Source organism: Daphnia pulex, chromosome 1 (assembly GCF_021134715.1).
Source record: "Daphnia pulex isolate KAP4 chromosome 1, ASM2113471v1".
Lineage (NCBI taxonomy): Eukaryota > Metazoa > Arthropoda > Branchiopoda > Diplostraca > Daphniidae > Daphnia > Daphnia pulex.
The window spans coordinates 8,158,031-8,172,654 of NC_060017.1; the positions used below are offsets into that span (position 1 = coordinate 8,158,031).

Consider the following 14,624-nt stretch of genomic DNA (forward strand, 5'->3'; position numbering starts at 1 on the left):
GTAATGGCGGCCGTCTTTTCAGGCCCTCGCCGCTGTTCCATGGTTCCATGGGATCCATTGATGGAAGCCGTGAGTGCGACTGGTGTGGCTGACACAGATTATTAGATTCATTTGTTATTATTTGATTATTTGTGTTGAATGTTAGTACTTATCTCTTATTTTTTGTCTTGTTTATTATATTAGGCCTATATTTCTTACGGGAACCTCACACGTCGCACCCCAAGGGGCTGCCAGCAATGAAGGTGAGTAATTTCAAAAGATTCAAATAAAATAACAAGTAGGCCTATTTTGAAAAATGATTTTATTGCTATGTAAAAAACCACTACATTTTAAGAAACTCATAGCTACATTGTTTAAAAATCCCAATCGGCTAAAGCCATTGGTTTTTTTTAATAATGTAAAACGAAGTGTGCTTGCAAGTCAAAACTGAAAATTTAAGAAGGTTGCATTAAAACACTTTTAAACGCTTTCGATCGTTTCTGCGATTTCCAGTGAACCTTTTAGCGGAGCAGGTGTCGTGATGGTAGACTGTTGAGGGGAATTATAACGATTTGATGGATCGTACGAAGGATAGGAAGGCCACGCAGGAGCATAAGAAGGTCTCAATACGTAAGGATTTTGAAAGGGGTACAAGGATGGACAGTCGAGTTGGTTTTTGCAGGGATATGGATAGAACGTGTTCGTTTTGGGTGGACTGCACGGGGGTTGACTGCACAATGGCGGAGGATTCTGAAATGACATCTGTTTAAATAAAAATTCCAATTGGTCAGAGTTGCTAATTTAGGAAATAATGTTTGATTTAAAAAAAATTTTTACCATAGGCTGTTGGATGGGTTGGAAAGGTTGAAAAGTTTGCCCACATGGGGAACTGCATTCGCTTGGAGTACCTGGCTCTCCTGTCAGTCCCATTTCACCAGGTAAACCGTTCAAACCAGGAAGTCCTATTCAATTCAATTATGGAAATTAATTTTCAAACTAATAAAACAAATAATTTCATTTTTTTTTTTTACCTTGTGGTCCTGGGGGACCCTCAACTCCAATTGGGCCAGGCGGTCCTTTTAAAATGTGATTTGAGTTAAAAATTAGTTAACTAATATGTATACAATATTGATTTATTACCTTCAGGTCCTGGTGGTCCGGGAGGTCCGGTCATGCACGAAGTCTGTTAACATCAACAAATCAAATGAGTAAACGCTAATCAATAGAAAGAAAAGGCATTGGAAGAATACGAAACCTCTTTTGCTTCTACAACTCCACCGGAGCAGTCGTCCAAGAAATTGGTTCTCTCAGGAACAGCAGCCATGAAATCTGAAAAAATTAAAATTCATCCACTTGAGAAAATCGTGAAGAAAATCCAAAAGAACGAGAAGTTTACCTTCGCACTGACGATTGATGTCCATCAAACGCGTTCTCATGAAGCGAATGACGTTTCTTTGTCGCATTAATTCCGCTTGGATGACGGATAAACGACGAAAAACTAAACCTGATCCGTATCCGCCAACGACTGGTTCGCCGTAAGCGCAGGGCTGCGGCAGCTGCTGGGCAGCTCCGCAACCTTCCAGTCGGTCTTCCAGGAAGGAAATCCGTTGGGCAATCTTCTGCGGGATGGGCATCCTTTCGTAGCAATCGTCGGGGACTTCTTCCGGCATTACAAACTGATCTTCCAGATTGCGGAGTTGCTTTCGGTATTTTTCCGATGTTTGCTCTTTGGACCAATCAAAGAGATTTTCCTGAATGGCTCGCTGTTGGAGATGTTCCATGAAGAGCAAAGTTTGAGCGTTCTGTCTGAACCAACTCATATCTTTGTTGATGTAGCTGTTGGGGCACTGGCCGACTTCATCAATTTCACCCTCTTCATCTTTCAAGACCGCGGCTTCAACCTGAATGAGACAAATGAAGAAAACGATCAATCCAACTTTTCCAATAGAAAGCGGAAGGCTCATTTTCGTTAGAGGTTAAGAACTTCCGTATTGCACCAAGGCAATCAGAAAACTGCCTGCGTGAACTGCTCCCCACTTGGGTTTTTATCTCTTTTGTATCCATGGCTTCTGGTGGGTCCGCTTCCTCCCGCCCATCTGCATTCGACACGTAAACAATTAACAACAGTCACACGAGCTGCTTCAGCGTGCAAACTCTGGAAATACCTTCTGGAAGGGTCTAGAGCACATTTTAACTATTTATAAAGGGCAGTGTAGGCCTATACAGGCCGACGGGCCTTTCTTTGTTAGGAACGAAGAGGTCAGGGAATTTTGTTTAGAAGAACTTTCGGATTTTAAATCACGGGTAAAAAAACAAACGTGAACCTTCTTGTCCGTTCTGTTACAGCCTTTTCTCACGACTCGTGTATAAAATCCAACACATCTGGAGCTTTTTTTTCAAATATTTACTCTATAATTAAGCCAAAGTTCTTGGTGCCTTCCGCCGTACAAACTTCCGTGCTTTCACCAGGATTTCGTGTATACAACATCACGTCGTCCCGGGAAATTCCACCCACTAAATGGTACGTTGTTTTCAATTAGATTAGAACCTTCGATCTCTTCCATGTGGTATACTTGAATTTCTTCATGGCCATTACAGTTCAAACAGACTTGGAAAACATGTTACACCGACGCAGCAAATTGTGTATTTGGAATACACGGCAACATTGAATTTCATATTATGTAAGTAGCACAGCGTTAAACCAACCAAAAAATAAACAAATACGACAACACCAAGCAAAAGAGGAATGAGTAAATACGTGACTAGATCTTAATTCTTTCAACACAATCCACCTTCTTCCAAATCTTCCTCGTGTTTCACTCCTGTCGACTTTGCTTGAGGTTCTACGTCATTGTTGCTTCGACTACCGCCTCCGTATTCATTCTCGAGATCCTTCGTTCAAAGCAAAAGCACGTTAACATGTCACTTTATTCTTAATGATTAGAAAAAAAGGAAGAAATTGTTCTCACGTCATCATCAATGTCTGGGATATCATCCACAAGATCTTCTAGGTTCGTCTTTGGTCTGGCTGCATTTTCTAAATCACTGTAGCCCTTTGGTAATGGGACGACCCGAGTAAGTTTAGCATACTCCACATCCATGTGACGAATAAATGGATCAGCGAGAGCTCTCTCGGCTGCTTGGGCATCTTCAGAGTCGAATGCGCGATGGAGATTCATAGCGACTTGAAGCTAATCATCAACATTTTTTAAATTAGCAAACAAATAAGACTTTCTTAAAGCAATGCTTACTTCATCTTGCTGGCCATTGCCTCCCCATTCCTGTATGGCTTTACCAGCAGCGATAACATCTTCACGAGCTAGATGAAGCTAGAACCAGCCGAAAACAGTGTGGTGATTACAAAGGAAAAGATTGCAACATGTAAAGTTGAACAATACCAGCACAACCACTACTAATACTCTTCCAACGGCTGCAGGATTTTCACCGGCAATGTGATAGTTCATCTCTCTTGACAACATATTGATGGCGTCTTCATATCTTAAGCGAGCAAAGGTTGATTAACAATTTTAAACAATAATTTGACTTATCAGAAACATACTTTCCCAATTTGACAAGTAGTCGTCCAGCTCTGGTTGCAAACTCGGATGCTTGGCGTGGCCTATCTTCAATCATGACTACTTCCATTGCTCTCCTATCGAGGGTGAAGGTTAAAATAACACGTTAAATAAATGTTGCGGAAAAGGTATACCTGTAGAGAACGAGAGCATCTTCAGGCAGATGAGCCTCAATCATCTTTGCGGATTTGTCCAGCAGCAAAGCAGCTGTATCCGGAGATCCGTGCTCCTGAAACAGTTGGCAGGCCTTGTGTGCAATATTTGATATTTCCTTCCATTCTTGCAATTCCTTCAGCAAAATAATTGCTTGATCCAAGCTCCTAAATAGAAACAAATGTGTTGATAACTGTTACTTTTGTTATGCATTTAAAATGGATACTAACTTTGCAGCAGAGAAGAAACTGTGTCAAACAATTAAAAAATACCAAGTCAAGGAATAATGTTTCATAAGATATAAAACACATGATTCTTATTAATTCTAGCTTAATACTATCATCATTTATATTATAGAAAATCATGCTTATCCGAAACAACAACGTTCTTAACAAATTATAAAATCTCCCTACATTAATTATTCATAAAGAATAGTGAGTAACAGTAAAAGGATACGCTTTAGTTTGTTTGTAGCAATCTGAAGCTTTGTACAGACAATCCTTTGCCTTCTGTAGCTCTTTTGCAGTTTTGAAACATGTCGCAGCTTTATTGTAACTGTCGGCTGCCAATTCATAGTCAGGTTTCCATTTCAGCAAGGAAGTTTTTAAGCTAATGTGATTGATTTGGTGAAGAAAATGAAACAATATTAACATATCATCAAATGTAAACTTAACAGAAAAGACTTACTGTTTCTCTGCTTGTTGAACAAGTTCTGTTCCTTCCGAGGATTTCTTAGCTGCAGCCATATTAAAATTCACTAAAAACGATTCGGTAAAATAAGCCAAAGAAAACTGTACAGGTAATATCCTCCTAGTTCTTGTAACTAGCACAAGTTACACTCACCTGTCAAAACAATGTCTGCATCTTTTTTGCTGACGATCAAATCAATGGAATTGCAACGTTGTCGGATATATTTTCTGTTCGGTTATTCTCGCGTGAAGTTTTCGTGAATAATATGAACGCGCATAATAATCGTGAGACACGCACTGGAGCCATCACGTCCGATATTATTTATCACTGTTTTTATCACTTTGCCATTTTTCTCTCAAAAACCGACACGGGGACTTTGAAAGCATTTAAGTAAGAGTCACTCAAATGACCTATCAACTGGGAAGAATCGTGACTTGCACGATGAAACGCGCGATCTGAAAAATATGAATTATAGTTGGAATAGTTGCCCAATTATCTGTCGCTTGCGTGTTCAATTTCCATCTTATCACTGAGACCCTGAGACTTCTGAGTGAAAGTTCTGAGTTTGGTAACCGAGTAGGCCATCACTTATGTGGAAATGTATCGTTTTATAATTAACAAAAAACTAATTAATTTCGTTCACTTAATTTTTTATGTAAAAATTAAAAAAGTAGCATTGGAAATTCTGTTGAAACATTTAAAACAGTCACAATAAAATCAATAAATGTGGGCTGTATTTATGGTTTAAAATAGAAAGATAGTTGTTAACGGTTAAAATAAATGACAGTTTCTTTGGTCATACACGTTACTATGATATTATTGATGCTCTGGATACAAATTTGAATAATGCCACAGTGCAGGATTATTCCTTCCATTAGCATCGAGATTCGAGTACGGAGAGACACCACCGAGCATAACCTAGATTGAATGAAAGATGATCCTGTTAATGACAACCTTATTAACAATTTAATTTTACACCAAACTCACCTCAGGAACAGGGTTTGTTAACGGTTGTATGTATATTGGGTTGCTGGACCGATACTGCGGAACAACAACCACGGGGGCTCTCGGAGCAAACGCCGTAGGTTCTTTAACGTCCCTGGCATCAAAATCGAGAAATCCGAAAACTTTTTTAAGTTTTTCGCGCTTATTGGCTTCGCAGTTGTGTATACTGAAAATTAAGGTGAAAGAAAAGACCAGTGCGACGCAACCTTTCTGCATAGATAAGTTAGTTTCTAAAATAATATTGCGTAAATTTGTCAATAAAGTAGTACCTTATTAATATACATTTTGTGTTGCAAATTGAGTTTGGCGACAGAAATCGAAAGTTACAACACGTAGAGGACGAGCACACGTAGACTACTTTCAATTCAGCGCAGCACCTTCTTCTTGTGCCTTTATACTTCCACCTCCCCCCGTCCTCGGTGCTCCACCTCCCTACTTTCTCCGAGTATGAGATGGCATTTTTTCTCTACGTGACCTTTCTTAACGCTATAGGACGAAACCTTGACCTAATGAAAACTTTCTCCGCCAAGGGACATACCAACCAGTTCTAGTAGCGTAAAATATTCCCATTAAGATCTCCCCTCGCCAGCCAGCAGCAAATATAATAAAAATAAATGGCAGCACTCTGTCATTGAAAAAGTTGTTTTTTTGAGACTTTTATTTAAAAATGTGTAGAAGACCAGTCCCAGTTAACAAATTCAGCCGTTGCGGTATTCACTGATTTCTCGGTCGGGAGAGGCAGCTCTTCTATTGCTGTCATCAACGGATCTTCTTGAAAATATTTAGCTTCCAAAAACTGGTTGTCAATGCAAAGTTTTAATTAGATTTAAATTTTTAAAAGATAGAAGATTAGAAATGACCTGTTTAGCTGTTATTCGTGATTGGGGGCAATAGCGAAGAAATTGTTCCAGCATCGTTCGTGATGATTCGTCTACATCAATCAGGATTTTCTTAAAGGAGATTTGTTTCCGAGTTTTGGTAAATGAAATTTTGTGGAAATCTGGCAATGCTGATACACCTGGCCAATTTTCTTCGTCTGGAGTGCCTAGTACTATGTAATTACCCACAAAAGAGTTAATGCCATTCACCTTGATTATGATTACCGTATTGTTAATGACCTTGAATGACTGTGCACAGTTGGCCAATGTCATTTTCTCCCTAGGGTTTGATGGAAATCCGGATACTGTTACAACATATTATATTGACAACATTGGCCATTATTTACCGGAAAAAGGGGAGAATTCTTCAACATTTCACCAAAGATACAGCCCATAGCCCATAGGTCGACTTCCGGTCCTGTTGTGAAAAAGGTGTTAGAATTAACATGGCATTTTTAAATTAAAATGAAACTTGCCATAGTTGCGAGAACCATAGAGCAGTTCCGGTGCTCTGTACCACCGCGAAGCCACCTGATGTGTGAATAATCTTTGAGCCTTTTCGGAATGATTGAACGTACGACACAATCCGAAATCGGTCACTTTCAGTTCGCCTCGGGAACCAATCAGCAAATTGGCCGGCTTCAAATCCCGATGCATAATACCCAAACTATGAATATATTCCACAGCGCTGGCTAGCATCCACATGTCTAAATGGAAAGGATTGCATATTGGTTATTTGAATGCCTAAAATCTGATTGTAGAGATGTAAATATGGTACAGCTTTTCACGTGACTCGTCGGCAAAGGTTTGGAGTTGGAGCGCAAAAATTCGTAGAGATCTATTGGTAAATATTCAAAGACCAACACAAGCGAATATCCTTGTGGGAAATAGTCCACTAGGTTCACTACATATTCATGGCGGATCAGGCGAAGAGCCAGCAATTCACGAACAGCCGAGTTCGGCAATCCCTGCTCGTTAATGTTCTTCAACGCTATCCGTTTCATGGCGACCAGTTTCATTGTGGACTTGTCAATACCTTTAAGAACGATCCCGTGTGCCCCTTCCCCAATCCTGCCGTTCACAATATATCTTTCCATGAGATCGTTTAAAAAAACTAATCGCAACAAATATTTTTAAACAACAAATTGGTTGCCTTGACTACGCGCCATCTATTGGTAACCATTATCGACACGTGAAAAGGAAAATTAGTCTGCTAGAAATTTGAAGAAGAACAAGTGGCAAGCAACTTTATGTGCATGTTGTTGTAAACTTTCTCGTACAAAAATGAAGTAAATCCCGCACTTTTGTCAATTCAGAGACCACATTTAATTTATTTACATGTTCATAGATTAAATGTTGATGGACTCCTCGTCTACTTCCCTTACGATTACATATACCCGGAGCAGTTTTCATACATGCTCGAACTGAAACATGCTCTCGATGCAAAAGTATGTTGTATCGTCCAATACTAGTATAACTTGAAATTACATAAATATCTGTTGATGTTGGATCAATTCAGGGTCACTGTTTATTGGAAATGCCTTCTGGAACGGGGAAGACAACAACATTGCTATCATTAATTGTGGCCTACATGAAGGCTCACCCCCTTGATTTAACCAAACTAGTCTACTGTTCAAGAACTGTTCCTGAAATTGAAAAGGTTATGGAAGAATTGCGAAAATTAATGAATTACTACGAAAAAGAGATGGGCATGGAACAAAACATTCTTGGCTTGGCACTTAGCTCCAGAAAGAATCTCTGCATTCACCCCTCAGTAATATGAATTAAATAGTAAAAAGATTTAAAAGTATGGTTAATCAACAACACAATTACATAACAGGTCAGTAAGGAGAGAGAAGGAAAAGTAGTCGACGGGCGCTGTTACGGTCTCACGGCATCGTTTGTAAGAGCTCGTCATGCAGGTGATGACGCTGTGCCAGTATGCAACTTTTATGAAGGATTCGATGCTCATGGAAAAGAATTTCCGCTGCCTCCTGGGGTGTACAACCTGGACGATTTAAAGGAATATGGACAGGCCAAAGGATGGTGTCCTTATTTTCTTGCCCGATACACCGTTAGATCATGACATTTATAAAATATTGTACAACCAAATTAATACCAAATTTAAATTATAGATAACTCACGCCAACATTGTGGTGTACAGCTATCATTACTTACTTGATCCCAAGATTGCAGAAGTCGTTTCCAAGGAAATTTCAAAAACTAGCGTCGTTGTCTTTGATGAAGCCCACAATATTGGTAATTTTACTGAAACGTAACCTCTTAAAATTGCCCTACTAATTAAATATTGGTTTTTCTAGATAATGTCTGTATAGATTCGATGAGCGTCAAGATAACGAAACGTCTGCTGGATAAATGCTCCAATAGCATTCAAATTCTGGAAACCACCATTTCAAAGTAATCACAACTGGATGTGCATGATTAATTTCAGAGTTGTTAACTTTTTTAACTCTTTAGCATGAAAGAAAATGACAACAGAAGGTTGGAGAAGGAATACCAAAGGCTAGTTGAAGGATTGCGAGATGCTAACATAGCGAGAGAAACTGACATGGCTTTAGTTAACCCGGTTTTACCTTCTGAAATTTTAGAAGGTCTGTATTTATTCACAAGTATCCGTTCGGGCCATTTTAACATTTCTTTCATTTATAGAGGCCGTCCCTGGAACGATCCGTACTGCTGAGCACTTCGTGGCCTTTTTGAAGCGAGTAGTAGAGTACATCAAAACTCGACTCCGCGTCCAGCACGTCGTTCAAGAGAGTCCCGCCGGTTTCTTGAGAGATATTCACATTAAAGTGTGTATCGATAGGAAACCTCTAAGGTATATAAAAATACAGTTTCACACGCACAAATTATTATTTTACCTATTTTGTTGATAAACTTTCCAGATTCACCGCAGAGCGTTTATCTTCACTCATTCGCACTCTTGAAATATCCGACCTGACGGATTTCTCACCTCTTGTAACCGTTTCTCACTTTGCTACATTGGTCTCGACATATACTAAAGGGTTAATATCTTTATTTACAGTGATAAAATGGTGAAAAAATATCTAAAAGTAATTTACTATTTTAGATTCACCATCATCATTGAACCGTTTGAAGATCGGGCACCTACAGTTTCCAACCCAATTTTATATTTCAGGTATGTGAATATAGAACACGCAAAGACCAACAGTGATTAATGCTAGTACATTTTACAGCTGTTTAGATTCATCTATTGCCATCAAACCAGTTTTCAATCGTTTCCAAACTGTCGTCATCACCTCAGGAACCCTTTCACCGCTTGATATGTATCCGAAAATCCTCGACTTCCATCCAGTCATAATGACCTCATTTACTATGACTTTGGCGAGACCCTGTATTCTGCCAATGGTAGTAGATGCCTCATTTTTCATAAATGTTAACGTAACACTAAAATTCTTATTTTAAGTATAGATCGTATCGAAAGGTAACGACCAGGTCGCCATGTCATCGCGATACGAAACTCGTGAGGACACCGCCGTTATTCGCAACTACGGAAATTTGTTGGTTGAAGTAGCGGCCGCTGTACCCGATGGGATTGTTTGCTTCTTCACCAGCTACCTATACCTGGAAACAATTGTGTCGTCTTGGTACGATCAGGGCATTATCGATCAATTGCAAAGACACAAGCTCCTCTTTATCGAAACCCAAGACGCAGCAGAAACGAGTTTGGCGCTGATTAACTACATCAAAGTACGTTTCGTTTCTAAAAGTAATTAATTCCTCTAGTCTAAAGATTTTCGTTTAATCTGAATCGATCTGTTTAATCGAGTGAAGGCTTGTGATAATGGACGAGGAGCTGTACTACTTTCAGTCGCACGGGGTAAAGTCTCTGAAGGAATTGATTTTGACCACCATCTTGGACGGTATGAAAAATAATAGGAAAACAAAAGATTCTGACTATATTGACCATTTCTTTTACCGATTCATGTAGCGCCGTGTTAATGTTTGGTATTCCCTACGTTTACACCCAATCACGGATTCTTAGAGCACGCTTGGAATACCTAAGGGATCAGTTTCAGGTATTACTGGTTTGAAATTGCTTGTCGCTAATAATTCGTCGGCTTTCTAAGGCTTTTCTTTCTTGATCGAATTTGTTCTAGATCCGCGAAAACGATTTTTTGACCTTCGATGCCATGCGTCACGCTGCCCAGTGTCTCGGTCGGTGCATGCGCGGGAAAACGGATTATGGTATCATGATATTGGCTGACAAGGTAATAATGATTTTGGGGACGATGAACTAGGTCAACCTCGAAATTTATTCATGGGCATTTCCTTGTTTATTAAAGCGCTTCTCGCGGGCAGACAAGCGTAGCAAGTTACCCAAATGGATTCAGGAGCATTTGAAGGATACCAATTGCAATTTGTCAACCGAAGAATGTGTGCAGGTACTAACAACCAGTAAATAACATGCCCGAATAATTTACAGATTGTAAATGTTGGAAAATTAGATTTCCAAACGATGGCTTCGGCAAATGGCGCAGCCTTTCTCTCGTGAAGACCAGCTAGGAATATCGCTATTAACCCTTGAACAGCTGCAGAGCGAAGAGATGCAAAAGAAGATTCAACAACGAGCACAAGCTGCTTGAACCTGATCATTGGTAATGGTGTAATGTATTTTGGTAAGAATTTTTGGAACTACACAAATGGTTATATTGAGGCAGAGAAGCAAGCATAACAAGCAGGCACTATGTGTGGATGTGACTTGAACGGATAAGGAAATTGTTAACGGACCAACAATGATACAAAGACCTAATAAATTAGTTCACACAAGTCTTCTTTGTTGGTAGTTAATTTGTTGTGTCAACGAACCATAGGCGCAACAACAAGGCAGGAAAGGGGCAAGAGATACAAGACATACATTATTCAACAGAAATAATGCAAAAAAAATTTAGTTGACCTCCTTCACTCAGTTTGCAACTGTACTGAACGTCTTGTTCGAGGTCGATAACTACTACGTTGGATTGTGTTCTTTGTTTGATTGTGTTGCAAGGGCTTTCGTTGATGGAAAAAGTCATCCGCGTAGAAGAATGAACTTAATCAACAATGCTATATTAATAAATTTACATGTAAAAAGAGCGTGAAGAAAACATTTTAAACGGACGTTGAATAAGATTTCTTCCTGACGCAGGGATGATTCCATTTCCTTAGTTTCAGAATTTACTTGTTTTGTTCCAATTAATCAACTTGGTCCTGTTGAGGCTTGTTGTTATCTTCGCCGAAAATTACGGGTCCGACAGGAATCGGTAGGCGGGAATATTTAAGGCGTAACAGATCACCAACCTCGTCCATGGCCTCAATAGCCTGATGATCAAAAGTCTTGTCTACAATTCACATCACACGAAAGAGAAAACTACATACCTTGTCGAGCATTTCTTTGGTGTGTGAGGCAGAGATACAGAATCTTGAACGGCTTTCGGTGATTCGCGTGGCTGGGAAGCCGACACTGACGGAGGCTACGCCGCGTTTGATGAGCTCCCGTGATGTGGCACTACCCATTCAATAGGAAAGAAATTAAGGTCACACAATGTACGTAAGTAGTACAACAATTATTGAAACTTACGCAATTTTTGCTGGCATGAAAAGTAAGACTGGGACGACGGGTGAGTCATCATTGCCATAGACGATTAAACCAAGCTGGCGCAGCTTTTGGCGGAAATAACGACTATTGCGAGATAGCTGAACCAAGCGTCGCTGTCCTGCAATGAAATAAACCATGACGCAAGTTAAGACCTAGGTATTACTAAAGCATTAGGACGCAATTGCCTTCATCTGTTCCGTCTTCTCCCATGATAATGCGCATTGATGAGATAATTTGCTGGGCGACAGGCGGTGACATTGAAGTGGCATAACAATGGGCGTGGCTATGGATTCTTAGATGGTTAATCAGTTTCTATATCAATTCAAAATTATAAGTATGGAGTTTTCAAGCGTATGTAAACCAATCGGGTCGAACCTTTGATCCAGCAATGTAACCCCCCGCTGAGCCGAAACTTTTCGTGAACGTGCCCATCAACACATCAACGTCTTTGGGATCGCAACCGAAATAATCTACGGCACCGCGTCCACGGGGACCGAGGGCTCCGATGCTATGAGCTTCGTCCAAGTAGAGATAAGCCTAGGAAAGAAAGCACGTTTAAAGCCATGCTGTTTATTACTTGGTGATAAGATCAAAATCATACCTTGTACTTTTTCTTGAGTGCGATTATCTCAGGAAGGTTGACGATTGAGCCCTCCATTGAGTAAACGCCTTCAACGACAATCAAAATTTTACGCCATGGCCGGTAAGTGCGAGGTTGTCCTTGGACCACAGCTTCGCGCAGTTTCGCCTCTAAACTCTTCATATCTAATAATGTGAAATGTATCATCTTTTATTTGATATTGAAAATATATATCTGGGGACGTACTGTTGTGTTTGAACACCCGAATGGTGGCTCCTGACAATCGAAGACCAAGAATAAGGGAAGCGTGGTTGTTTTCGTCACTGATAACAAGGCAGCCTTTGGAGACTAGACTCGGTAGATTGAGGGCGTTCGTAGCGAAACCCATACCAAAAGTAATGGCGTCTTCAGCTCCTACAAATCTTGTAACCAACGTTTCCAATTCCTTGTGAATAGCCATAGTGCCTGCAGGATTGTAATAATAAACATATTAAAGGCTGTTTTATGGCTATAGATTTCTCTTAAAGCAATACCAAGCTCTTGTCTGGGACTGCAGACTCCCAATCCCAAGCTGTGTGTAGTTTTTTGAGCTGCAGTGGCGCAAGGTCCCTCACATTCAGCGAAACCCAAGTAATTGTAAGATCCCATGTTAAGACATTTAGTAAAGGTGTTGGTGAAGCTATTTTCAAAGACGATGAGTAAATAAATTCATGAATACCACATCAATCATGTGATTAGTTACCTGAATGTCCAGCCATTATCATGAGTCACACGATCTTTAAGCACAAGTTCAGCTCCTGGTACAGAACAAATTGGTCTATTCCAACAATCACGAATGGGACGATAGACGTTCCGCGTGTAGAAAGATTCAAATGAGGAATAAAGTGGAGCATAACCCTAAAAATAAAATGCCATGCTAGGTTGGGGCAAACAGGTTTTCTTGTTGAAAACAAACAAATACCTCACGGTTCCTTTCTGGATTTTGACTAGGGACAAAACTCAGTAGAAATTCTTTCACATATCCAATAAGAATAACAATTCCCCAACCCATGTAGGTCAGCAACGCAACTGACATGGGGACTTCTTCAAACGATTCAATGCCATTTCTGTTACGTGGTTTGCCAATTCCTTCGTAGCCCTCTTGGAATGATTGCTGAATTTCGAAATAGAAGATGCATAAATTAGAAGCATGGTCAACCTAAAACGTCTTTCTAGTACAATCCAGAACAATCGACGAGGGGAATATGTTATCCGTCTACAAAATCAGGACACCTGCACTTTAAAAGCAAAGGTAAAGAAATACGTCATACGGTCATTACCTTATCTGTAAAATGACTCTCCGTTGGGCAGTAGGTGTGTTTCGATTTCCCATTTTGTCCAGGTGCCAATTTGCAATTACACGAATTAATAATCGCCATTCCCGAAAAATAATAATTTCACTACTTGTAACACTACTTTGAATGGGATAAATTTGAAAAGAAAATAAAAAAAAGTACAAACAACGCCCCGATTCACTGTCTGTCTGCTGTGGAAAGGTCCTATACACTGAGACTCCACCTTACGAGTTACGACAAATTTTTATCTTTTTAGAAAAAAGCCTGTTGGCCTATTGGGCAACGAACTCGTAGCTCTGGTGCGCAGGACGAAATCCGAAACACAAAATGACTCAACTAATTCTTTTCTGTCTGGGTTTTAAAGTAAATTTTCCCATATCGCCATAGATAACATTTGATGAAAAGCAAACAAACGAAAAATACGTTTTCAGTTGATTCATGGTGCGGTTTTATAACCTAAAGGCGAAAAGGGGGATGGGCTTATGATCCTATCCTCTTATTATCGATTTCGTGACGTCATCCGCCGATGGCCTCTGCTAGTCTGCTTGCTGTTTAGTAGAAAACTCCCTGTCGACTCAGTCCCAAAGCAACAATAAGCGAGCAAACGCACACACGAACCAACTTCACGCCGGTTTAGTTGAGACGTCCAGAGACACACAAGTAAGTAGAAGAAAGTCTAGCCAGAAAAAATAAAAATTACTTTTTCTTCCATTATTTTATTTTTGCTCTCTCTGTATGTGTTCTTCAGTTGACTTGAGGTATCGTCCGAGTTAAGACGTAATTCAATCGTTGTCTTCTCTCCAGCAGACT

General features: G+C 39.9%; 6 protein-coding genes across 7 annotated transcripts; 1 reads left to right on the forward strand and 5 right to left on the reverse strand.

Annotated features, from left to right (window-relative positions):
• Positions 1-283: 283 nt before the first annotated feature.
• Positions 284-2,010, reverse strand: LOC124193258. Its single transcript, XM_046587002.1, has 6 exons — positions 1,376-2,010; positions 1,235-1,308; positions 1,120-1,162; positions 1,011-1,055; positions 817-941; positions 284-741 (listed from the first exon to the last, which is right to left on the reverse strand). The coding sequence occupies exons 1-6, from the start codon at positions 1,941-1,943 to the stop codon at positions 460-462; spliced, it is 1,137 nt and encodes a 378-aa protein (XP_046442958.1). The 5' UTR covers positions 1,944-2,010; the 3' UTR covers positions 284-459.
• Positions 2,011-2,600: 590 nt separating this feature from the next.
• Positions 2,601-4,684, reverse strand: LOC124193263 (gamma-soluble NSF attachment protein-like). Of its 2 annotated transcripts, XM_046587013.1 has the most exons (10): positions 4,551-4,684; positions 4,395-4,464; positions 4,164-4,316; positions 3,938-3,955; positions 3,689-3,874; positions 3,539-3,631; positions 3,378-3,477; positions 3,231-3,308; positions 2,949-3,170; positions 2,601-2,871 (listed from the first exon to the last, which is right to left on the reverse strand). In XM_046587013.1, exons 2-10 carry the CDS (start codon positions 4,451-4,453, stop codon positions 2,758-2,760), a joined length of 1,023 nt encoding a protein of 340 aa, XP_046442969.1. In that variant the 5' UTR covers positions 4,454-4,464; positions 4,551-4,684; the 3' UTR covers positions 2,601-2,757. The 2 variants fall into 2 exon arrangements, with proteins under 2 accessions (XP_046442969.1, XP_046442977.1); XM_046587021.1 differs by lacking the exon at positions 4,551-4,684 and having other exon boundaries at positions 4,395-4,544.
• Positions 4,685-5,109: 425 nt separating this feature from the next.
• LOC124193271 lies at positions 5,110-5,814 on the reverse strand. Its single transcript, XM_046587034.1, has 3 exons — positions 5,672-5,814; positions 5,385-5,612; positions 5,110-5,315 (listed from the first exon to the last, which is right to left on the reverse strand). Exons 1-3 carry the CDS (start codon positions 5,684-5,686, stop codon positions 5,214-5,216), a joined length of 345 nt encoding a protein of 114 aa, XP_046442990.1. The 5' UTR covers positions 5,687-5,814; the 3' UTR covers positions 5,110-5,213.
• A 215-nt stretch (positions 5,815-6,029) lies between these two features.
• Positions 6,030-7,473, reverse strand: LOC124193332 (cyclin-dependent kinase 20-like). Its single transcript, XM_046587100.1, has 6 exons — positions 7,059-7,473; positions 6,757-6,987; positions 6,628-6,698; positions 6,521-6,560; positions 6,263-6,453; positions 6,030-6,198 (listed from the first exon to the last, which is right to left on the reverse strand). The coding sequence occupies exons 1-6, from the start codon at positions 7,375-7,377 to the stop codon at positions 6,064-6,066; spliced, it is 987 nt and encodes a 328-aa protein (XP_046443056.1). The 5' UTR covers positions 7,378-7,473; the 3' UTR covers positions 6,030-6,063.
• Positions 7,469-11,092, forward strand: LOC124193300 (general transcription and DNA repair factor IIH helicase subunit XPD-like). Its single transcript, XM_046587059.1, has 17 exons — positions 7,469-7,569; positions 7,629-7,728; positions 7,800-8,054; positions 8,121-8,354; positions 8,416-8,539; positions 8,602-8,698; positions 8,759-8,892; positions 8,951-9,119; positions 9,187-9,306; positions 9,372-9,440; positions 9,499-9,670; positions 9,734-10,012; positions 10,097-10,185; positions 10,254-10,341; positions 10,423-10,533; positions 10,609-10,707; positions 10,771-11,092. Exons 1-17 carry the CDS (start codon positions 7,565-7,567, stop codon positions 10,906-10,908), a joined length of 2,283 nt encoding a protein of 760 aa, XP_046443015.1. The 5' UTR covers positions 7,469-7,564; the 3' UTR covers positions 10,909-11,092.
• Positions 10,915-14,185, reverse strand: LOC124193308 (serine palmitoyltransferase 2-like). Its single transcript, XM_046587067.1, has 11 exons — positions 13,800-14,185; positions 13,442-13,633; positions 13,223-13,377; positions 13,014-13,159; positions 12,727-12,945; positions 12,502-12,665; positions 12,276-12,437; positions 12,086-12,212; positions 11,883-12,018; positions 11,681-11,810; positions 10,915-11,623 (listed from the first exon to the last, which is right to left on the reverse strand). The coding sequence occupies exons 1-11, from the start codon at positions 13,896-13,898 to the stop codon at positions 11,498-11,500; spliced, it is 1,656 nt and encodes a 551-aa protein (XP_046443023.1). The 5' UTR covers positions 13,899-14,185; the 3' UTR covers positions 10,915-11,497.
• Positions 14,186-14,624: the final 439 nt, after the last annotated feature.